This window comes from Aulonocara stuartgranti, assembly GCF_965226115.1.
Source record: "Aulonocara stuartgranti genome assembly, chromosome: 6".
Taxonomy (NCBI): domain Eukaryota; kingdom Metazoa; phylum Chordata; class Actinopteri; order Cichliformes; family Cichlidae; genus Aulonocara; species Aulonocara stuartgranti.
This window is the reverse complement of record NC_138944.1, coordinates 5,966,249-5,991,983: the sequence shown is the minus strand read 5'-3', so window position 1 is coordinate 5,991,983 and position 25,735 is coordinate 5,966,249. Positions and strand designations below refer to the sequence as shown.

General features: G+C 38.0%; 1 protein-coding gene across 4 annotated transcripts; it reads left to right on the top strand.

Annotated features, from left to right (window-relative positions):
* Nucleotides 1–229: 229 nt before the first annotated feature.
* Nucleotides 230–25,094, top strand: cabp2a (calcium binding protein 2a). 4 transcript variants are annotated; one of them, XM_082535401.1, is made up of 8 exons: nucleotides 230–3,997; nucleotides 4,328–4,510; nucleotides 16,412–16,633; nucleotides 20,442–20,472; nucleotides 21,655–21,789; nucleotides 22,823–22,932; nucleotides 23,828–23,975; nucleotides 24,168–25,094. In XM_082535401.1, exons 1-8 carry the CDS (start codon nucleotides 3,938–3,940, stop codon nucleotides 24,191–24,193), a joined length of 915 nt encoding a protein of 304 aa, XP_082391527.1. In that variant the 5' UTR covers nucleotides 230–3,937; the 3' UTR covers nucleotides 24,194–25,094. The 4 variants fall into 4 exon arrangements, with proteins under 4 accessions (XP_082391527.1, XP_082391525.1, XP_082391524.1 ...); XM_082535399.1 differs by lacking the exon at nucleotides 16,412–16,633; XM_082535398.1 differs by lacking the exons at nucleotides 230–3,997; nucleotides 4,328–4,510 and adding an exon at nucleotides 11,498–16,181.
* Nucleotides 25,095–25,735: the final 641 nt, after the last annotated feature.

The following is a 25,735-nucleotide window of genomic DNA, read 5'->3' as shown; positions in this document are numbered from 1 at the left end:
GAAAGTCTCACAAATATATTAACTAAGAAAACAGATTTGTATCATGCATCAATTCAGTTGTGCCTTTGGCAGTACAGTCGCTGTGGCTTGCTTAAAACAGTTTCCTGAAATAAATGGATTCTTAAGAAAAGATGTCGATAGGAAGGAGATCCTCCCATAGGAAGAAATAACATTTTTTTCCACTATCCCAAGTGAATTATGTAACTAATCGAAAACCTGATTTCAAATATTTTGAAAACTCCCCGTCCTTCATGTCAATTTTGGCTGATTACACAGGAATCCATGGGTGACCAGAAAAGGAATTCAAAATGTTGCACAATGGTTTAGTTGTTCATGAGTCAAACCAAAGGAAGTCAGCAAAAGTAGTTATTTAGAGTGGCGTGGAGCCTGAGCTTATGGCTTACAGGGATAATACATATTTATGACAACTTCATTATTGCAAACTCTCATGTTTAGCATGAGAATTCAGCAGTGAAACAGTAAATGCCACCAAACAAAAACACAAGGAAGGAATTACATGAAGACATAATTTGCGGTGCATTCAGAAATATACTCTGTTGTGGCTTCTGCTATCTTTTATCTTTTATGGTGTGGTCTGCTGGGGCGGCAGCATCTCTGCTGGGGACAGGAAGAGACTGAACAGGGTGATCCGAAGGGCCAGCTCTGTTCTAGGATGCCCTCTGGACCCAGTGGAGGTGGTGAGTGACAGGAGAACGGCGGCTAAGCTGTCATCCCTGTTGGACAACATCTCCCACCCCATGCAGCAGACTGTGACAGCACTGAGCAGCTCCTTCAGTGGGAGACTGCGGCACCCACGGTGTGGGACGGAGAGATTTCGCAGGTCTTTCCTCCCCACTGCTGTCAGACTCCATAATAAAGACTTTAACTGATCAAGCACACACATCCATACATATGCAATAATACTAAGTGCAATAATCCTTTCTGTCATCGTTGTATTTTTACTCAGTTGTATATAGCATTCGTATTCTATTTTTATCTTATTGTATATTTATTTTATTTTATTCTACTGTATATAGTATTTTATTCTATTCTGTACAGCTGTGTACTGTATTTATTCTTATTGTATTCTAATTTTTGCCTCATAACTTTTGCACTGTCCACTTCCTGCTGTGACAAAACAAATTTCCCACGTGTGGGACTAATAAAGGTTATCTTATCTTATCTTATCTTATCTTATTCAGAAAGCACACATCAAAGTCACAAATATCTTATTTCTTTGTTCCCCAGTGCTCAGGACTTTCTATTTTATAGATATTTTAACAATACCACTGCTTAAAATTTAAAAGACCCAGGTACATCAAAGTGCTTCACAGATGAGCTACATTTGCAGGGTTACAATAATAAAGGAGCAAAGAAAATACAGTTATCATTACAGATGGTGGCGTGGCACAAGCGCAAACCGGGGAAAAGTTAAAATCTAATTTGTTTAGAAGGCTGGAAATGGATTCTGGGATATTGCATTTCATCATTTCGAGCTGATTGAAGACCAAAACAGCCAATCAGATTTTTTTGCATCCAAGTCTGGGATTGGTTGGTTTTGTTTCACAATTATAACGGTGTACAGAAAGAGTTGAATGCGCACGGGCAGAAATGTTGAGAGCGCAAGCAACACGTTGCAAGCAAGCGCAAATGTAAAAACTGAGCGAGAGGGGCTGCTATTGTGTGTGTGTATGGATAATAGCAAACACTGAAATACATCTTTTGCACGCAGCAATGAATTTTGTTCACTCAAATTTAGCTTTTCTTCGCTCAAAATAAATTTCTCCTCAAAATACAACACTTGCACCTGCAGATTTTTTTTTACGTGCACTCAGAATAGTGGCACAAAAATAACGCCATAGAATTTAAGCGTGCACATGACTCATAATAATAATAATGGGTTGCATTTATATAGTGCGTTTTTGGGACTGCTTTACAATACCACTATTCATTCACTCTCACATTCATACACTGGTGAAGGCAAGCTACAGTTGTAGCCACAGCTGCCCTGGGGCAGACTGACTCAACAGTTAAGTTATCAGTTTGCAATTCTCCCAGGCACAGAGACAAGAGGAGTTAGGCTACACGGTAAATCACAAACTTAACTAAAAATGCCCCACAAGTAGCAACATGAAACTAATTTTTGTTTCACTTTTTCTACATATGTGAAGCCCAATTCCAATTTGATTAATGTGAGCAAAAGGGCCACATGCTTTGGTATATGTCTAACAGCATTATGGTCACAGATATTTTTATAAAATATTACATTTAGTCTGTTTAATCCATGTGCAGTTATTTTGATAGTACCAAAAACGTTCAGCCAAATGGAGCATATGCCACACAACTAACATAACTTTATTTTACCAATTTCAGTGTAAGTTCTCTCCCATTGTGTCCATCATTGTTAATATGTGTTTTGCAAATGTTTCGTCCTTGCTCCATTTCAAAAACAACACCAAATATTGAAACAGATGAATGGAATTCAGCCTCAATGAACATTTTCCAACTGTTTCTAAAAATGTCTTCTCGAAAACAACTTTATATTTTAAACCACATAATGGTTTAAATGATAAATTACTGTAATTATGCAGAATGAAACATGTTGATAGTAGTTTGGCTTGGACGGAGACGGAAGTAGAGTGTTCTTCATAGATCCTTACAGTAACTGTGCTTCATCTTAATTTCTTCTAACCGCACCAGTTGGATTTTTCTCCTTTCCCACCCCGCTTTGTCATCGTTTTGGCTTCTCTTATGGGAAAACTGTAATTGCAGTTTCTAAATCATTTACTATTACCATTCCTGCCCCAACAAAGCTAGTAATTTGCTTTTTTATACACCCAGTAAGTGAAACATGGAAACATTATTTACAGAGATGTATTGCAGCATTAATCTGATAAACGTCTTAACCTTTTTAAAATAAGACAGACAGACAGACAGACAGACAGACAGATAGATAGATAGATCCCCCTACTGTAAATCTATACTGTACAGAGATATAGATGGGTTGCAGGATATGAAAGAAAACAACCTTCTTCTTCTTTTTTAATCAGCATTTTTCGTGTCTACATGTTGGGTCTTTTTCTGTTGATCCCTCCTCTGTTTTTCTTTGAAATCCTTTTGGATTCTCTTGTGGAATCATGTCGTTTTCTTTCCCTGAAACTATTCCTGCCCCACCTATTTTAGGAATGGTTCAGTTCTAAGGGAGTCCTTCCCTCTAGATCTATGTCTGCATCTTCACATTTTGGTCTCAGAGCCAAAATTTTAAGAGACTTCTTACTATCATTCTGTACACTGTTTTGCGAGATACATTTCTATATTGGGAATATAGTAAACAATGGGAAGCAGTATTAGGTCCAGAGGATTGAGGACAAGCCTACATCAACATCGGAAGAGACGAGATCAGAGTGAGAGTGAGCAAATAAATACGGGATTACTGGAGATGTCACAAACACAGACAGGAAATGGTGTCAGGCTCAAAAAAGATCTATGTTAACCACTGTCATTGACACACTTATAAACATCTCAATATTTTGATACCTGCTTGTTAATTGGTCAGTTTCTACATAAACTGGAAAGAGACATTTAAAAATATATTTATTTACATTTTGGGAAGACTTCTGCTTATAATAATCTGTGCCTTGATGGGCTTTTCTGGAGAATTTAGCACATGTGTGACACAGAAGTATTTACAGGGGAACAACTACGAGCAAAGGATAGTAGAAACACACCGATTGAAAAGTGAGTGAGGGATGTAGATACTGTACAGGAGGAGTGAAAGATAGAGAGAGTAAAACTGAGGGATGAGAGAAGGAGGAGCGATAGCAGCAGGAGATATGCCTCAGATTATCAACCGGTGTCAGATGCTCTGGGGACAGATAAAGAGGAGGAGCGTGACACAGAGAGAAAGAGGACGTCTCTTTGAAGCAGGACTGTAAAAATGACTGATGTGAAAAATTCATCATCTGTGGAGTTGCCAGAGGGGAAGTTAATGAAGAAGGTCAGTGCATGTAGATGCAAAAATATGCAAACTCCTGTCAATGATGCTCTTAAACATCCCACGTGGTTTAACTTCTGAGGTCTGGCTGGTACTAATTTATTTTTTAAGTTAATGCCACAATGCTTAACGCTCATAATGTTACAAACCAAATGGAGTTTTATGCACTTAAACACAACATTATCACAGAAGACGCTTATATTTGTCAGAAACTAAACCATCAATGATCAACAGCTACATTTTTATTAATTTTGTGAGAGCCAACTTTTCTGAGTTGGTACATCATAAACTGTGTATTGAACGCTTATGATTTGTTTGTGCTCTCTTCTCCAGGGTTCAATCAAGAAGAAAATTGAATCATTCAGGAGATGGAGTTCAGCTAGCATCAAGAGACCACCAAAGCCCAAGGCCAAGACTTTGAGTCTGTCCTCCCCAGTGGGAGACCCAGATGACATCTGGCTGGAAGAAGGTGACAAGAGGAAGCTACGCCCTATTGTTGACTCTGTCTTTGGACAGGTAGGTGACTGAACTGGGAACTATATAAAGCCAAGATATATAATTAGACTGTCATTTTTAAGGGTTCTTTTTTTTTTAAGGGTGTGTCTTTCCTTATAAGGCATGGGATGTTACAATATCATATTGCTATATGTATAAATCATATATAGCAGCACCCTTTTTGAAAAATGGCTCACAAATATAGTGTTAAAACATTATATATCCATATCTCTTTAACTATTTAGATTACGTTTAGATCTGTTGTGCAGTAGCGTGAGGTGTTTGTTTGCAGTAGTGAAAATTGTGCGCATAACATTTTTGCAACAGAGTATATTTTGACTGGTTACACATTAGTAAGAACCAGCCTGTATTATTAAAGAAGGATTATTTAAATTTAGATCAGCAGAACACTTGGAGGAAACACACATTCCTTGAGGATTGGAAGGGTAATAAACCTGCCAGGGCAAGCTTTAATTCAGACATAGTGTGAAACAGATGAAAAAGATAAAAATGTACCTAAAAAGTGTGTATTTGTTAGTGGCAGCCTTGTGAACTTGTTTTGCAGTCTTTAATAAGTAGTCAGCGTAGTTAGTAATCTGTCCCATAGTAAAAATTTCTGTGTGTATAAGCCAAGACTTCAGTTTCATGTATAATTTCTTGCCATGTACTTTTTTTCTGTTCTCACTGGTTTGATCCAGATATTTTTGGTGTATTTTAATGTGTTGCAATAGCAAATCTTCCACATTGTTTTTGGCAGTTATGGCTTCCAGTTTCATCCACTTCCTGTTTATGTTTGTGGTGTTACTGAAGAAAAGACAAAAGCTTGTTATTTATATTCTCATATATATAAAATATTTCTTTTGCCTGTGTAGCTTCTTTTAGACACCAAAACTATTTGGCAGAAACAGCTGGAACCAGTGCATATGGAGCCAGTTTTCCCATCAATAATAATAATAGTAGTAGTAATAATAATAATAATAATAATAATACACTTCCTGGGAAGGTTTCAAAAAACCTCCACGGATTATAATGGAAAGATTAGAGTTGACCTTGTTTAGAGGTGTCCTGACAACAGGTTTGCTTTTTTGTTGTATATGGGAGAAATGTAAAAGCATCACAGGAATTTCTTTTACCTTAAAAAAATAAATCCCTGATGATGACTAACTGTACCCTTGTGTACCCTGTACCCTTGTGTACCCTGTACCCTTTTAACATGAAAGGCAAACACTGCCTTACGGTAGTTCAAGCAATCAAATGTGTTTAAATTTAAACAAAATAACAGTTCTGAGGCACAAATGATAATCCTGCTTTGTGCCTTCCTTTGTTAAATAGCAAACCTTTTAGGTTTATTAGTTATTGGGGATGTTGAGTGGCATTTTAATTAGAAAAAGAGAATGGCAGAAATAGCTATACCAATTGCAACACAGTTTTGATCAGTGGTCAAAAGGTCACCTGGGATTAGAGTCATAAACTAACAATCATTAAATGTTCTTTAAAGCCATCTGAAAAGAAAACTAGGCTGTGTTTTGACATGTTTTTATATTTCCCCTTTTTTTCTTAGTTTCATCTCCAGTTCTCATTATTCAGATGAGTCATCCATATGTAGCCGCTAAACTGGTGGAACTAAATCTTCACCACCACGCCTATACAAGCAGAAAGGGGAGTGAGTGGGTCAGCGCTCAGAGCACAGAAATTTAGCTGGCTTCAAACACACCATTTATTTTCAGGATAAAACACAGTCAGAACCCCAAATACAAGCTAAAATCCCCGTATACAATAAAAATAGTGTTTACAACCCGCTAAAAACCCTGCCGGCAGGAATGATTAAACGCTAAAAACACAAAGCTAAATGAATGTTTTTCCCTATACTAAAAACTCCCCCCCAGGGTCCTAATTCTCCCAGTCCAGCAACACACAGGCAAATTCTCCTGAGCTGAGAGAGACAGGAGAGGAACTCCTCTTCCGGGATGTGGACTCTCGCCAGCAGAAGACCAGGGAGGAGGCTCCTATCTCCACCTGACTGTGCGCAATCGTGCAGTCCAGCTACTCTCCACCTCCGCGCACGGCCTCCCTCGTAGCTCCGCCCTGAAACAACAGACACGGGCCAGCAACGTTGTCAGCGCAGCCGCTGTTACCCTTCCCCGGCAAAGCTACTCCTAGCGCCCAACAGTGGGAAAGCGATACTCACAGATGCAGGCAGAGGCGTACCCCTGCCCTACTGTGGATTTCACGCGTCGCCTCCCACGGTCGCTATTCTGTCCGTCGGGACTGGATCGCCGGGTTGTGCTGGCCGATCGCCGAATGTCTCGTGGCGCCCCACAGTCAGGCCAGAGGTCCTTCTTCTCATATGCTGGCTTGCACACGTTTTGTTTTCCAGCTCTCCACTTTTCGTGTGTCTCTCTCTTTTTTGTCTTTGCGCTCACTATCTCCCTTAAGTCAGTTTGGTGGCTGATAGGCCACCTCGGGGAACGCCCCCACCTCACAGGTGCCTACAATTGTCCGCTTAATCCACAGTGGAATAATAAAAAACATATTGTTCAATCAACACTTTAAATATGGAGATAAAATCATGCAATAGGAATATCAATAAACAAACATGCAATATCACTATTACAATAAAATCATGCAAATAAAATCGACACCCTGTACCAACACAGTCTGATCCAACACAAGATATAAAAACACAATTTTCCACTGTGTGACACATACACTGAGCAACAGACTGACTGAATAATGAATTACTGGATGTCTGGGTCTGGGATAAAGGCTTGAGAGTGAATGATAGTTGAATGTAATAAAGGAAGAAAGAAGAGACCTATTGCAACATAAAGCGAGATTAGAGCTAGAAGGAAGGAACTAAACTTTGAGCAGACAGATGTAGTTTAGTCCAACATCAGTGCTAAAAATGTCACGTCTGGCGAAGCAGACGTCATGGCATGAGGAGAGCTACATGTATGTGTTCCAGCTATGTGGGGATGCAGGGGGTGTTGGGCTTGTTCAAGTGGACAAGAAAATGCAGAACTCAACAGTGATTGGCAAAAACAATGTGGACCCAAATGCAGGCACGGTGGCGAGGGCAAATAATAACAAAAGGAGAGCCTTTATTTTGGCGGTGAAAAAAATACAAAGAAACACTAACACGACTGGAGGTACAGAGAAACTAACAAAAAAACGAAACTGGGAAAAGGTAAGAATAACAAATGACCTGAAGATGGCGAGTTAAGGCAAGGAACGAGGCAAGGAAAAAGGGCAAGGATACCTCAGTAGGTAGAGTGGTGGCCCCATGATCGTAAGGTCGGGGGTTTGATTCCCCTGAACAGCTACCCTGAGGTACCCCTGAGCAAGGTATCGTCCCTACACACTGCTCCCTGGGCGCCCAATGGCTGCCCACTGCTTCACTGGGTTAAATGCAGAGAGGAATTTCCCCACACGGATCAATAAAGTATACGTTATTATTGAAATAAAGAGGCGGACAGATCGACCAGGGACCGAAGGAAACACGATATATATACACACAGAAGGTAATGAGGGAATGGGAAACAGGAGGGTAATCAGACGGAGAAAGCAAAGCAGAAAACACTGACATAGGACAAGGACTATCAAAATAAGACAGGAAAACCCAGAACAGGCATGGAAACACAGACCAAGGAGACAGCTGACCAGGAAGACAGATGACTAAACGTATAGACAGAACAAAACCTATACTAGAGACACGACACACTTACACGGAAGGCCAGGGAACAAGCCTAAGAACCAGGAATCACAAAGACACTGACTGAGGAGATACATTGTGCACATATTCAGGGATTATTTATTTACTTCTGTTTATAAATGCGTTTAAAAGTTGGAATGTTTTTTTAACTGTATAAGGTGTACTTAATTACAGAAAAACAGCAAATAATTATAATTATATTGAGAGCTTTATTTGAGTGAGGAATTGAAAGAAGTTAATCAACAACTCATTTCATATGTAGGCAAAATCCAAATATCATGCACATGTCACATACATCCACCACATGAAACCATAGAAAGAAAAAAAATTATTTCAATAAATCCTAAAATTTATCCTCTAACTGAAATGTTAGCAGATGCCAGTGATTAGCTGGCCTTCTTTTTAAACTAATATATTCTAGCAAACAAGATTCCACACCTCACTTGCATGAAGGCATAACTGAACAGCAAGGAAACACTGTATAACAGTACATCCCATTGTTTACCCAGTATGTGTGAATAGCCGTTTTATAGGGTCTAATTTACACCACTCCACACATTTCTGGTAATTAGTATTAGTAACTTAGTATTCAGTGGCTTTGAAAAATATTGTATTATCTCACTTCTGAATGATCAAACACATTGGCTATATTTGAAAGATGAAAGACGAAATGCTACAGCTGCAGCTTTACGTCATAATATCACGAAACAGTAAAAACTACACCTTTATTTCTGATATATGTTAAAAATCACACACAGTTTTCTGAACTGGTCAACATTTTTAACAAAGCAACGAGGACATTGGTATAATAACCAGCACAGCTTTAGAAAAATGCTTTATAAGTGGGTTAACTGTTGTTCTATTTCCACTGGGGCAAAGCAGCAACAGTTGTTCACTGTTCAAAAAACAAAAACAATCCAACAAACACATATTCCGACATTACTGCGACTTTCTGACCCTTATTTTTGTTTGTAAGAGAAGTCTTTGATTTAATTTAACAGGACAGCCACATTTATCTTCTAGGTCACATGAAAATGCAGAAATAATATCTGGACAGGTGCAAAAGGCATTATCCTCCTTTTGGGAGTGGGGAAGTGGGCGAGAATGAGAGCAGAGAATGTGGGACAATCCAGACAGCCATATGTGGTCGCAGCCTGTAAAATGATGTCAGGTTAAATGGGAATCCTTTACTGACTACACCAGCATGTTATATTCCTCCTGTCAGCACAGTGCTGCTGCAATTTTGGACTTAGTTCAGGTTTGATTAGCGTGTCTATCAACCTTTTAAACAGAAAGCATGAGATTTTGATGAATGTGTGCTTAAGCATCACTAAGCCAATTCACCGTACATTCCATAAAAGAGCCAAGCTCACGTGGTGATCATCATTTAGTTATTCCTGGTAACATTGATCCAGCATATTTAATTCTTCAAAGCCACAAAAGGCAAGCCAGAGCCAGTTATAAATAATCTGATCACAGGCTAGTGGAGACATGTACTGAAGCTGTTAATTATAGCAAAAAGAAGGGGGGGGAACGAAGTTCTGTTAAAACTCTTACATGACATCTCAGTTTAAAGTATGTCATGAAAATCAAAGTGAACGACAAAAAAACAAAAGTGGGTAGCAATAAAAAACAGCCAACGTATGTTCTTTTCAGTTGTAGCAACCTGCAGCAATCTCTCTGTTTTACTGTTACTGTTTTTTTGCTCCCAGTTCAATTCAATTCCATTTTATTTATATAGTGCCAGATCCCAACAACACTTGCCTAAGAATGACTTCATACTGTAAAGTATTGTATTGTAAATAATACAATAATGTACCAAATGCATAAAATAACCCAGTACTCAGATGACCCCTATAATCAAGCACTTTCTTACAAGAGAAACTGAGGGGTTAGACTGGATAATGATAATGGCCAGAAACAGGTGAGAACACAGCTGGGATAAATCTAACTAATGAAACAGAGGCAGTAGAATAAAAAAATGCTGCACACAGACAGATGATTAACACAATAAAACAGGTAAAAGGCATGGAAACTGACAAAGGCTCCATAACTGAAAACACCGGGTCAACAACCCAGGTACTCTGACAACAACCAAAGAAATTATTAGGTCATAAATGTCATTAAAATTCTCTCTCCTTTCAAAGTAAATAAGAATAAAACGCTACTATTATTGCACCACTTTAAGGGTGATAAAGGTGGAATTTGCCCTCTAAGACACAGGCAGCATATCTCAGGTAAAATGAGTTAATTATGATATTTTGTCATATCACAGGTCACACTGTGGTTTCAGTTGTATTCTTATCACACTTTTACCTCCCCATGTGTTTTGCTAATATAAGACATATTAGATAGTATTATTCTATCCTGACTGAATCAGTAATACGAGAGTATACTCTAAAGAAACATGATGATCATGCACTAGTTTCTCCACTTGAATTGTTCTTTGTTTTATCAGTGCACAAGTCGCAACCACTTCCTCCCACAAACATTTTTTTCTGTCATTTAATCTTGTTTAAACAGACAAGACTCAGAGACGATGTAACTTTATGCTCAAGCTGCTGTGATAACTGATCCAAATTCTGGTCTGAAGAACTGACATATTCATATTCGTCTACAGATTGATCTGGCTAAAATGATAAATCACTGTCAGAGGTCAGGCCCATGGAGCCACATGTGTCTCGTTCTACTTTTTTTTTCTCCACTATGTTCCCAAGCTAGTGTCTGCTAGGCGCAGTGTATGTTTTATAGTCAGTTACTGGGTTTGTGACTGACTTTTAGTGGTAAGCAGGAAGTCTAGAGTGAATTATAAGTAAAAATGTGGCTTGTAAAACCAATAAAATAAGATGGAGACAAAAAGGCTCACAATTTGTTGCAGCCACACTTACATTAAAGTACATTGATGCAGTTAGTTAAGTTGACTTCATAAGTATTATTTTGTACCTAGAGAACACGGTTTGGATTCCTTATTGCATAATGGTATTTGTCCCATTCTATTGAAATGTAATAGAATGGGAAGTGCTAATACTCAAAACAGAGCGTGAGTTCTTCTAGTTTAATAATTGTCTCCATTGTTGTGTTGTCGCAGATATATATTTTCACGCATTAATATGTTTGCTGTGAGCTATGTTTGTGTTACAGCTCAGTCTTATCTTTGTTCAACAGGGTTAAGCTCAATTTAGCTTAACTTCAGCCACAACTCAAGAGATTATCGCACATTGAAGGTCAAAGGTATGAAAAGAAACAGAAACAGAAAAGAATAGAAAAAACCAAATGAAGAAAGGACTCTTAATGTTTCCATTAAAGATGGGACATCAAACATGCTTAGTGTACTATACATATTCCCAGTCTTTAATTCAGTGAAAAACTTGTAAGTGCAGAATGCTAGAATGGGTTGATGACACCGATGTTGTTCAGGCTGCAGCTTATTTATATAAGAAAGACTTCAAAATGGTTTTAGCAATTTTTCTTTAGCTTTTTGTTTATTTGTTTGTTTGTTTTGTGATAAACTTGTGTGTCTGCACATTTTAAATTGGAAAGCACCCTTTTTTGCTCATCTGACCTTACTATGAGATCTTTTTTTTGTGTGTGTGTCATTGTGCAAAAAGTGGGCATGCAAATACACATAGACATCCCCCATCTCAAATGGCAAAATGTTTGACCTGACCCACCCTAAAGCTGTTTGCATAGCATGCAAAATCCTGGGTTTTGGAATCTGTCCATCATGCTGTTTACAGCCCAGCACTGGATTTTCAGTTGGCCTGTCTTCCATCCTTGTCTTTCAGGCATCTGGTATGCTTGCAGTTGTCGAGGGATGGCACATGAATTCTCACCCAGCTGCTTTGTTTGGGGTTTTGTGGCTGAAAGGCTTTGTGCTCACACCAAGCTGCTGATGAAGGCATGGTGGAAACGCTTCTTTTTTGTTGTTGTTTGGAGAGCAAAAGAACCTCTGTTCTGTATTCTGGGTGCTTTTCAATACCACTTGAACTCATTGGTCTAGTTCATCTAAAGTAATCTGTGCATGACTACCTAAGAGGCAGCACAAGCACAAAGCTTCAAAGAAATAGCAGGAAAATCTCAATTTCACCAATTTTTTGGCATGCCAACAAACAAGCTAGCATTTCTGCCTTGTGGCCTTCATCAGAGCATGAAACAAAACTGAAGGTTGTAACATTTACAGTAATCTGACATTGTTTCTGATCTCATGTGACGACCTTCATACATTTTAAAACAGAGCAGAGTGAATACAGCCGGGGTTAAAGTTTTCTATACTATGTCACAACCCGGCTCATAGAAAGTGACAATTAAGAGGGAGACCACACACAGGCTTTTAAAGGCTGTAAGACATATTTAATGAAAATAAGGTAAAGCAACTTAAAGACAATTTAAAGGACATAACAGCTATAACTGAAACTTCCAAATGAACAAGATGGGTGCCAGACAGCGAGAGACAGAGCCAAAGCCAGCCTGCTGGTTCAGTCAAGGTGTCTTTATATACACTGGGACTGGTGTTGCATCACTAATTGGGTCAGCTCCACCTACCTGCAAGAAACGGGTAAAAGAAAAAGCAAAACACAAGGCCAGCCCACTGGCCGTCACAACTATTACATTTCATTTATATACTTATTCAGAGAAGATCTGAGCTAAAATCATTAGTCAGCCCAGCAGGTGTCATTGTGTTTAGTGATGAGATCCAACATCTATTTATTTGATAAAATTCCCTGGCAGAAATAGCAGAAAGAATTACATGTTCAAGTCCAGTGAACAGCAGGAGGAGCAGCAGGAGAGCCATGATTGGCTTCATAGTTGTGTTTGGCTAAGACAGACTCTATGTGCCCAGTTCTGTAACTCTTGTTTGAATATTCTACTTAACATCTAAAGTGTTGTTACACTCACTGCATTTTCCACATCTGAAGTTTCCTTTCGTGTATGTTTTGGTTTGATAGGCTGAAAAGTGTGTTTACAATTATCTCTGATTGTTCAAGCACTTCAAAATCACAGTGATTCCACTTAGTCATCACTCAGATTTTAAGATGTGTCAGTATTAGTAATGTCTCTGAGTTTCTTGTGACAGCAGTTAAATTAAGTGGAGAAAATTATTCTTTCCAGTTGATATTTTAGGTGTAAGCAGTTCAGATTTTAAAACATTATTGTAGGCAGTGCTGATTATTGATCGATGATACGCTATTTCATTAAATCTTGATTTCATCTGATTGCCATGCTTTAGAATATTGGGAGGTAGACTACAGGAATCACTTTGGGAAATATTTGAAAATTGAAATTAAAACAGTTTCATTTGGACTGCAAGCATAAAGACTCTCAGTGTCAGTGTTGATTTTGTATGATTTTTCAAGCAATTTAGTCCATCTTTGTCTCTTTAAAGAAATGAGGTGTTGATGGTACAATATCTTTTAGAAAAAACTTCAGTAGAGGTTCAGTAATAGATTTTATACCAGAGACAATAGTTCTTGATTAGGAATTGTACTGTTGCACTTTGGGTGTATTGCACTAAGAGGAATTCAATCTCTTGTGTAGCTCGTGAGAGCTACGCTAGCATGCATGAAGAGACTTTTAATTTAACTTTTGATTTCATTAACTGGATTATTTTTTAGCTCTTTATAGCACTCTCTATGCTCACTATCCCACTGCTTCTTTTGATACAATGTAGCTTTTTTTTTCTTTTACTAATATGATGGATTTGGGTCCTCCATAGTTAGGGATGATACTGGCATCTAGTGGTAGTGCATATGTATTACCGTTAAGCGTGTGTTAATCCCACTATTTTCAACAACCAAGCTTTGCTGCACTCTACTGGCAATACTGAGGCAATGCAGAGTGTTGTCTAGGAATACATTTTACATAATAGGCATATTAAAAATTGCTGAAACTATGTCTTGTAAAAAAAAAAAAAGCTTTACAAACTGCTTTATAACAAGTAACTGTGGAGTAATTTGTGAACCCAGAAGAGATTACCAGCATCAAAAACATGGGATTTTGAGAAAAAGATAACTAGGTTAAACTCAGGAAACAGATGGAAGAAAATGGGTGGTCTAATGACCAGATACATGGGAAAGTAGATAGACACAAAAAATGTGTTGGTTCTCCTGAACTGACCACAGAGGATTAAGGCTGCAAGCGATGAGCCTTCATCAAACTGCGTAAATCTCTGGCACACATATTACACCCAATACACATGTATATAAAAAATGCAGTATATATAACAACAGTGCTTCACATCTGGGATTTGGTTTCAACAAAGAACAGTAGATGAATTGGACTGGACAAAATAATCAAACAATGATCCTAAGAAAACAAGTACCAGTATTTTTATTTCTAGAGGGAAAGGAATAAGCGTTGATGGTTTTAGAACGTAATTGTAAGGGAAACAATTAAAAAGCTGTGGTGAAGAGAATCATCTTTAAAAGCACAGATATAACAAGATAGTTTCTTAAACATATTCCTCATACCAAAAAAAAAAAGCTTTTCAATTGTGCCACAAGACTGAAGCGAGACTCCATCAAGATTAATAACACTGGCCCCATCTTTGGTGCCATCTGGTGGCTTTAGAGAACTTTATTTATATAACTTCTACTTAATCAGGGTTGAGATCAAAGTCAAGAATATAAACAGATAAGCAGCAAAATCACAGACACCAATGAGCAGAAGGCAGGTGATGGTGAAGACTTACATTCAGAGACAGATGCTGCAGGTGAGCATCTGCACCACATCAATGCTCCCACCGCTTCACGAGCAACACAGTTATGATTATCAGTATAATCAGCAATTTCATAAAGCTATAATTATTTTTAGTAGCACTAGTAGTAGTTGTTGTGGTAGTGTCTATACTAAGTCAGAAGTTTACATCATACAGTTGCAATCACTGGTTTTATTATACACCCCTGCAATTTTACTTTCTAAAATGTTTTCGCATGCACTGTTATGTGCCTCTCTTTTCACTTTTCTCTTTCCCAGCGTGTCTCCATGTGTTTTAATTTTTTTAATCGCCTTTTTTTTTTGTCTCACAGTGACTAGTTGTGTAAAATAAATATTCAACTTCTATTTCTTCTACTTGCAGCCCCATGCTCTCGTAGCCTGTCAGCATAGTTCTTTTCTTCTAATCTGAACTGCTGGGGATTAAACAGACAGCCAACTCTTCATCCATAATTCTACCACCCCCTCCCTCCCTCTCTCTCTATCTCTCTCTCTTTCTGACTTAGAGACATACACACACACACACAAAGCTTTGCCAGACTAGTCATTTGGAAACCATAAGCATGATGTTTGTTTGAGAGAGAGGGGTAGGTGGGTGGGATGGATTAGATTAAGTTGGTCCAAATTCAAGGGATCACTTGTAGCAAAAGGGGGTTACAGATAAAGGGAAAAACAGAGCGCATGCCCGTGTCTGTGTGTGATAGAGAGAGACAGAGAGGGATAGAAAGGGAGAGAGAAAATGGTCGAGTCATGCAATCAGAGCCAGAGTCTGGCGCAGCGGGTTGTTTCAGCTCAGATATGACCCAACTCTCCCACCCCAACCCGTCAATCTCCATCACTCTGCCCCGATTCCATAATATCACCGTAAACATTTCAAATCTCATCATGGCAGCCGCCAACAACCCATAGGAGTTTAGGACTGAATGTGGCATCATATACACACCACTGGACCAATAGGATCTGGGACTGAAGCACATGCACTGAGAGGAGTCGCTTTTTGTAGTAGAGGTGCAAGTGGAAACATTTGCCCTCCTCCTTCCTGGGCGATAAAAGGCGTTGCCACCTAGGATGCATTGGATCTAGTATGGATTTTGGAGTTTCATGTGACATTTGAACAGAGAAGGGTGAGAAAGAGGAAAAGAGGAGGATAAACTTTGGAGAAGTGTGAGGACCAGCAAGGAGGGAAGGGAGGGGGGAAGACAGGGAGAAGAGGGCAGGGTGATGGGAAACACCAACCAGACTTCTAAAAAGAACAGTAAAAAGAAGAAGGTAAGGAAACATTTTGTTGTTCTTGGATAACTAAAACTAGGATTTCATAGCAATTTCCTATTTCATCTCTACTTGACACAAGAGACGTTTCAAATTTGCTTTTATTTGAAATATACAAAATAAATAAATCTATTGAAAATATCTGTAACAGTACAAAAAATGGCAAATTTGCCAAAATTTTGATAATAGCTTTATGTGTTTCATAATCCGATTGGTTCCTCTCCTGTAAGGTAATGTCACCCATAGAACAAAGTGGTACCCCGTTGGCTGCTGCCATGCTGGGGGGACTGGGTGATGCAGGGGAGATGGACACAGAGGATGAGGAGGAAGGAGGGAACGAGCGTGAGTTTGATGAACCCCTGTGCGCTCTGGTTAAGAACTGCAACATGCTGCATAACATAGTGGGGCCTGCATGTATCTTCCTCAGACAGGGCTTCGCCCAAAGTCAGCTTGTATGTATTTACCCACACTACAAACACACACCACACAAACATACAGAACTGCCAGAATTGTCATTGCCAAAGTCTCCCATAAATCCTTTCATCCATCCATTTCCAAAGTGCCATCCAAAGGAAGGTTAAGGTGAAGCTGAGGTCATCGTCACGGCTCCTCTGCCCTTCATCTCCACCAACCACGAAATCAAACTGTGACTGCATCCACTTACCCTATATTCACTAACATCATATCTATAGAAATGTTTTAAAATGTTCTGAGGGCCTCTTACTTACAAACTTATATGTATTCTACTATTTTGAGTAAAGTTATTGTACACTGAAATTACTTTTTACACAAATAGCCAAAGTAAATTGAATAAAAACATGTGAGAAAGGACATGTTTTGGTCATTCTCATGTCAGTTGAGCTTAGTGAGATAGACATCTAAACATCAAAGGCTGTGACTACCCATGAAAAAAACCACTTCATATTATAATTAAAAGATGATAATCACTAAGCCTCGAACTAAAACTAACAAAAAACAAAAAATTAGCAAATAATTAAAATGAAATAAGAAATAAAAACTGTTGAAACGTATAAAACTACGTTTTTTCACAGCTATAAAAGAAGGATAATGATAACGAGACCTGATACGTGACACAAAAATTTGTCCAGATTCAGGTACCTTTATAGTCTTGGAGTCTTCTATGCGCACCTCTTATTACAAATTAATGTCATACATGGGGAAAGTGGAAATGACACAGACAAGGAACTAGTTTAAAAGCGCTCCTAGAACAGTGGTGTATGATCAGAGGTGATACTGGATGCCATTTGAAGTGAAAATGGGCAAGAAGTGTAAAAGTATGAAAAAAGAGTATTCAGAATGTGGTTATGTAAATACTATTTTCTTTGCTGTATTGGTCGTAAGGTGAATGCGAGTTTCTGTGAGAATGCTAAAATCTGTCTCTCTGTGTTAGCCGTATAACAGACCGCGGTGTACCCCTCCTCTCACCCTAAAAAATCTTTTTGGGTGTGTGATTTGAAATAGTCTATTGATATATTTAACTACAGCCTTGCAGAGTCACTGTCTCGTTTATCAACTGATTGACAACCGCAGTTTAAATTTGCAGTTTACATTAGCATGTCTTTCACAGCAAGCAGTATATGATAACAATTGAACAAATGGCTATGTCTAATGTGAAAGTGGTCCCTTGCAGTTCCACACTCAGTCTCTGCAGTTCGCTTAAGATTTATAAGACGTTTTAGCTGATTGCTTTGCTTTTATGACACGCAAGTTGCACCAGCTGCAGTGGACAGCTGTTTCCAGAGGAAATACACTGATAAACCTTCTGTACACCACTTTCACAGCACCAGCAAGGAAGTGCTTAATGAATATAGTGAGGCGTTTAGCAGCTAAAAAGCTAGGTAATTTTCCTCAGGAGTTTGGACTATGTCTTGATCCAGCCTCACTCATTTCATATGCCACATTTTCAGCCACAGCAGGCAACCATCAAGTGCATGTAGTGGAGCATTCAGCAGACAAACAGCTTGATATTTCAGTCAGACACCAAAAAACAAGCTAAAAGAAGAGTGAACATTAGTCTTTCAGAAACATTACTCCATACTGTGTGATTAAAAAAAAAATGTTGCTTTGAATCTGCCGAATGTGTAAACAGGCAAATAATTTTGATAAATTTTGATATACACATGTGAGATTAGTAATGTTGAGGAGATGCTGATTAATTACGCCATTATTCGAATAAGTCAAGGAAATAATCTTGTGTTAATACAGGCAAACTTATTTTCCAGCCAACTTCAGCAAATCTTAAATTAATCAAATCAGAATATTGTCATTTTGAGTAAAGACTACATAAAAGATAGACTAGTCTAAAAAGGGAAGTCAATGTGTTAGTGTCTTAAACCTGCATTCTTTCTAATGGTGAGCAGCACAGAGTAAGTTTGTTAATACTGAAGTCCATTACAGTCACTGTGTTACACACTTGATCTCTGACCTCTTAAACGCTTTCTGTAGTTCATTTTCTCAATTGCACAGCTACAATTGCAACGTAATGTTCATTTTATACATTTTAGTCCTAATTAAGGTATAATACACAAATAAGCAGGGTGTGTTTTAGGGCAGGCCTACCTTGGGGTTGACAAATCACTAACATAAGAGTGTACAGTGTCTGTGTTTCCATAATCAGATCAATGTCGTTCATCATCTCTGGGTTCAAAAATCCAAAATACAACTTCACAAAACATGACTTCATATTTTGTCTTAATTTTTATATACATTTTTTTTTTAGCAGTATTAGCAATGCTATCTGTAAGTTTAACTACCATCATAGTTATATTTCAAAGTGGCCAGGTCAATTCTCTTGCATATGAATGAATGAATGAATGAATGAATGAATGAATAGATAAATATGAAATCTCGTTATTAACTTTAGATAGGGACTGTTGACACTGATAAAACTGAGTTCTATAACATGTGCTTAATCTTGTAAACGGGTTTATTTCAACCCAAACCATAACTTGAACCCCAATCAAGGTTTTTTTTTTGTTTGTTTGTTTGTTTTTTTGGCTAAACCTAAGCAAACGAGGACTGAAAGCAAAACTTGTTTCACATAAGATTTAAACCTAAATCTCGTGGCATTTTCATCCTGTTGTGTCGTGCTACATGCCTTCCTTCATAAACTTTTATTGTTGCTCAGTTTCTGCAGTCTTCTAAAGTCACGATTTAGCAGTAGTAACTGTTGTAGATTGGTAATGGACCACAAAAAAACAAAGGTAGGAGAAAACCGTTGCCTTTGTCTGTGAATAAATCTGTCACAAATTTTAGCAAAAGGTACGACAAAAAAAAAAAAAAAAAAGTGGTACACGTTTTTCTGTTCAGCCTGTGCAGGTGTGTTAATGTTCGTTTAATCAAAAGCCAGCTGGACTGCAGATGCAGATAAGAAAAAAAAAATTGCTGGCAGATAGAGAAATGAAAAACCGATAAGCCTTCATGATTTGTAATACAATTTACCGCTGTAATCTCCCTGCCACTGTTCGCTCTCCTGCATCCTCTAATCCAGGGCTGTATTATTCCTGCTGATGATGTCACAATCTCGAAGAACACATCACGTACAAATTTATCCTGGTGTCACCTTGCATTCCTTTAGCCAATTCAACAACAACCGTAAATGGTGTTTTATGTTGAATCAGAATCAGAATTAGAATATTTTATTAATCACTAAAGAAATTATGCATGTATTTGTTACTGCATTATGTTTAGTTTAAGTCATAATTCACTCTTATTTCTATGATTTCATTTTCACTTTATTTCTTAAAGTGGCAATTCAATATTTCACCAGTTTACTCAGCATATGATGTAATTAATTTTTCTTTCTTTCTTATAACTTTGTTACATGCTGCTTGTTTGGAAGGTAGATCTTTTAGGTGGTATGTCATTATGAATCTGCTGTTAGTACATTGTATTTCAAAAGCTTGTTGTGGAGCATATGCACAGCAGACTTTCTCCAACACGGGCAGAATGAGACTGGACATGAATGCTGCTGGGTAGCAGCAGTTTTCAACTAAAAAGGCTATTAGGGTCAGTCAGATCAAAAACCCAATAATCCTCTAATAGAATCTCTGGCTGAGCAGATGAACATAGAACAAACAAAATGTTTCACAGGATTGAGAGGAGTGGAGGAGTAAAAGCACAAGAAGCAAAAATGTTTCCAGCATTTTGTGTGACTGAAATAGAGCAGATTCAAAGTATAACTTGTCTGACTATTCATTTCTCTTTATGTATGCCCTTTCTTCTTCCACACCACCGCAGGACAGAGATCTACGACCAGAAGAGATGGAAGGTACAGATTCTTAATCCAAATCCTCACCTTGTCTCTCAGTCTATTCATTCCACTCTGTTCTTTTTCATCTACCTTCCTTTCAAACCTTCTGTTTAACTGTGAACATTTTTTTTTTAATTTCCCTGTCTTGCATTGAAATGTGTAAGAACAAAGTGAAGGATTATCTTTCACAGGGAGGAATAATCCTTCACAATTTAACTTCCACTCATACATCGCTTCTATTCCTCAGTAGTGGCTCACAATTTAACAGCGTACATGCACATGAAAATGTCATTTCTATTTTAAATATAGATTCTATGACTTTGGTTTAGTGTAGTAGAAACTTGATATATTTCTTCTGCAATGATTTAATGGTGACAGGGGGATCTGTGTCACCATCTGTTCAGGTTCAGGTTAATTTTATTTGGACAAGTTTGGATATGGACTGCAATCATCCATGTCACACTATTCACAAACAATAGGCAGCAGAGTGCAAAGTACTCAGTGTTATAATGTTGTAAGAAGATTGAAGAAGAAAGAAAAAAGAAAGGCTCCATGTAAATAATGAGATGAAAGTTTAAAAGCTCATTCAAAACATTAATGCCTCATAAGAAAGTGATGCAAAAATAAAAAGTTTGCAAATGAAATAGAAAGTCCCAGGAGCAATTTAAAAATATAATTTTTCACAATCTTTGCAGCTTCAGTTTCTGTTTTTACATTTTTATTGATATAATGATGAACTACCATAAGTATTTCATAAGTTTTAAAGAATTTTATTGGGGGCAAAAATATCATATTTATGCAAAAAAATATTGAATATTTACGGTGCACAGTGTTGCCAAAAAACTGTGATCATCTTCAAGCACTGATAAGACAGAAATCAGTTCTTTGGTCCAAAGATTGTATCCAGCATGTCACAGAAAACAGAGAAGTCCGTGAAACATTATTGAAAAATTATTTTTTTACTATGTCATACTAACAACAAGTCAAAAATAGTTCAAATAAAAACTAAAGCAATTTGGAAGTATTAAAAAAGCACTCTCAGACAGATACCCCATCCCCATCTCAATGTACACTCACTGATCCAGGGCAGCTGAGACTGAAACTGTGTCTTGTTTTGTCAAGAAAGCAAATGTACTCTGTCATACTTTTGCCCAACGGCAAATATTTCGCATAATCTGTATTGATGTGTTCTACTTCCAGAGTTGCGTGAGGCCTTCAGAGAATTTGACAAAGATAAGGACGGCTTCATCAGCTGTAAGGACCTGGGCGAGTGCATGAGGACTATGGGATACATGCCAACAGAGATGGAACTTATCGAACTCAGCCAGCAAATCTGTGAGTCCTGAACACAGACAGATAATTCTGTTATTCCCTAAAATCTTTCACTCGGAAGACCAGTGAAGGAGCACCAGGATAAAGCAGAACTGCAAAGCAGTTGATGTCCAAAATGTCTGTTTGTCCTTTCTTCACCTGTAAATCTGTTAAGTCTGATGAACTGCCAAAATGTTCTCCTTACATTAACTAGCAATGATTTAATTAATTTCTTTACAAATAACTTTTTAACTATTGGAGAAAAAAATATTCACTGGTACTGTCATTAAGTACAGCAACTCTGTTAAATGGTGATATGAGTAAACTTCATATCAGCAATGTGTCAATGTGTCTTCTAGACCCTATAAAACTGCTCAAAGACATTTTACCATGAATTAAAACATAAATCTTACATCATTTCACATTTATAACCTTATTTATTTCCAAAATTCCTGAAAGCTGTCAAGTAGTTAAATGAGCTTTTGAAAATGTTTCTTTGAAGAGTTACAGTCAGGATTTAGAGTGCATCATAGCACAGAAATAGTGTAGTGAATTATATGAATGATGAATCATCTTCTTAGGAACTGTCCTGCAGTGGTTTGAATCACTGCAGTATAGTTTGTGCATGTAAATGGCGAGTCTTCCTCACATGCAAATGTTAATCACAGTTCCACAGGGTTCTGTGCTAGGACCATAACTTTTTACATTATAGATGCTTCCCTTACAGTATTATTATAAAACACTCCATTTTCATTCCTATGCAGATGACACGCAGTTTTAATTAACCATAAAGCCAGATGATACAAATAAACTAGTTAAATTATAGACATGTCCTAAACACAGCTAATGGCTGCAGTGGACAGTTTTCATTGCATATTTTCACATCACTGCAAATATGCTCTTATTATGACTTCTGTTTATAACATATTGACGTGGGTCTGCTAAGCTCTGTCTTATATGCATGCACAATTAACTCCGTACCACTGGATCTTCAGTAAATAATCCAATTTGTTATTTACTTGTATATACTATGCATGCATATTTATATTTCTTCTAGGTGGTGGCAGAGTGGATTTTGAGGATTTTGTGGAACTGATGGGCCCCAAAATGCTTGCAGAGACTGCAGACATGATTGGGGTTAAAGAGTTACGGGACGCCTTCAAAGAGGTCTGCAATTTTATTTTAGCAAAACAGAAAACCATATCCAGGCTTAAACTAGGGTTTAGAAATGAATGCGGTCCAGAATTTTTTCTCCTAATGTATGCTATTTAAGGTGCAACAAATGACTGAGGTCCATACCTCAGTCATGCTAAAGTTGGGCATACACTGTGCGATTTTTTTTTTTTCCTTTTAATTATTCTTCAAAAAATTATTTAATCAGCTCCTGCTCAAACTGTACGATTGAATCGCAGGGGTGAGAAGTTTGTAGGTGACGATGCACACTGTGCGTCCATAACATGAAGCTTATAACACAAAATCTGTCTCTCGCTCTCCCTCTCTCTCCCTCTCTCTCTTTAACTGACACAGACACACACACCACCATCAACTTTGTTAAATTGCTAATGAAAAACATCGACTAGCAATGAGCAGAAATGTCCATCCAACTCTTTTCACGGTTGGTCCAGTCATGATAATTTTGTGAGGCCACATCGAAAAGGCTCAGATGAGCTTGCCAAAGTTCTACACGCTGCACTGCCATGCTACTCCGTTTCTGTTTGCGCATGCATAGTGTGAGAGGCTGCGTTGACACCCTCATGAGGGCCGACAGGATTTCAAACAGGTTTGATTTTCTTGCGACTATACGATTGATGATTGGGAGCTGGTCGTGAGGTGTTAATCCCTTCTCGTTACCATGTATACTACACGATGCACGACACAGGAGAAACTCGGGCCGATCCCCAAAACGACTGAAAAATCTGCTCAAAATGGGCCAAAAATCGCACAGTGTATGCCCAGCTTAACCTGAGTAGGCCTTTTCTCAAACTGACACTCCAAAATGTTTTTGTTTTGCTTTTTTTAAATGCTTATTTTCCTTTTAAAGTCCTTCCATTCTGCTTTCTAGTTTGACTCTGATGGCGATGGTCAGATCAGCCTTGGAGAGCTGAGGGAAGCCATGAAGAAGCTAATGGGTGAGCAGCTCAACCACCGCGAGATTGATGAGATCCTGCGAGATGTTGACCTCAACGGGGATGGACAGGTGGACTTTGAAGGTGATACAATTTATCTCTTAGTTAAGATCGGTGGTAGTGGTGTGTTTGTGTGTGTGTGTGTGGGGGGGGGGGGGGGGGGTAATACAATTAGGGATGATATAATCTTTTTAAAGATTTTTAAGATGACTGTGGATGACTGTGGGAGTGCCCTTTTCCCAACAAACAATGCAAATATATTCTCTCTTTCCACAGAGTTTGTGAGAATGATGTCTCGTTGATTCTTCAGTAAACCTCACACTACTGCACTAAACACAACACTGGCAAGACTACGGACTGTTAATGTTTTTCTCACATGTACAAAGACATCTTGGTGTTTTTTCAGTTACGTGCAAAACCTCTTATAAAAATCCCTTAAATGTGTTACTGTTGTATAAATCTAATATGTATCATGTGTGTAACGAGAGATGAGAGTGATATTTCAGCGGGAATAGACCAAACCTATGGTGTCTTTAAAAGTTTATATTCATATGAATTTGCATAAGAATTGCATTTAAAAGCCTGAAAAAATAAGATCCTGTTTGCACTGACTAGATACTGTGAAACTTCAATTATAAGATGTATTTTCTGTTTCTTTATTGTATTTGTAATTTGGGTGAATTGGTCACTATGCAGTTTAGTATCTACAAGTTTGTTGAAACATTAATATGAATGTAAAAATGTATTTTCTGAATTTCAATATTTTAATGCCACTTATAGAATCTTCATCTTAAACTTGAATGCGTTAACTGTGAAATATCTAATACACATAGAAAACATGAATGCTTTGTTATGAGTTACAATATTTATTATACAGAGTAGAATCTGAAACAATATTTTTAATATCTTTTTGATACCTGTTTCAGAACAATTACTAGTGATTTGTGTCTACCACACAGTGAATATCAGTTTCATATCCTTGCACCATTTTTCCTCTTGGTGAAATTTAACTGACAACCTGCCTCATAGTACATGGTTATTTTATGTAAGCATACACAGTATGCATATATACCTCTTTGATGTTTCATTTGTACAGCGTTTAATGACTCAGAAAACACATTGTAAATAACAAAGATGAGTGAACAATATTGAAAATAAATACTTTTTTGTGGTCAGATAGCTTATGGCCATATACTAAGTCCATATCAGTTTCATGTATTTTCTTTACACAGTCTTCCAGAATTGCTCTACCTTCCCGATGAATTGAATTAGATCCCCTCATTCCGGGCACTTTTGGAGGTCATTTATTAGAACCTTTTTCAAAGTATAGACAGTTGCACTGAAGCCAACATTGACAGGAGCCATTGGTGGAGTCCCATCCCACACTGGAGGAATGTACCAGCTCCAATTGTTTAGATCAAACTTGATCACATCTGAGAGCTTATTGATGTTGGCCTTCTTCATTTTAACATCTTTTCCGATCATTTCATTGAGCTGTTCCATCAGCTCTTTACTTCTCTTCAGCTGCTCCAAAGCAGGCATGTCATACATGTTTGTATGTACAAAATGACAAACTGGCTTCTTCTTGCTAACACCCTTCAGCCTTGCAAAAGCATGACACACCATTTCCCAGAGGTCTTTCTCTCTGGAGCTGTCGTTGGAAATACTGACAACTACAACATCACTGAGTGCCACTGCAAGGCTCGCAACTTCTTTGTCACGTTCATGGCTGTGATCATCACGAACCATCCGATGTGGCTTCAGGCCCTCTGTATCAATGAGCATGATGCAGTCACAGCCCAGCTCTTTCCTTATGTCTTTACTGACACTGATCAGCTGTATGA

Coding starts and splice junctions, on each gene's coding strand:
- cabp2a (XM_082535401.1), top strand. CDS start 3,938: ATGACTGATGTGAAAAATTCATCATCTGTGGAGTTGCCAGAGGGGAAG. Junction 4,511..16,411: donor TTGACTCTGTCTTTGGACAG/GTAGGTGACTGA, acceptor CTCTCCTGTAAG/GTAATGTCACCCATAGAACA. Junction 21,790..22,822: donor CGAACTCAGCCAGCAAATCT/GTGAGTCCTGAA, acceptor TATTTCTTCTAG/GTGGTGGCAGAGTGGATTTT.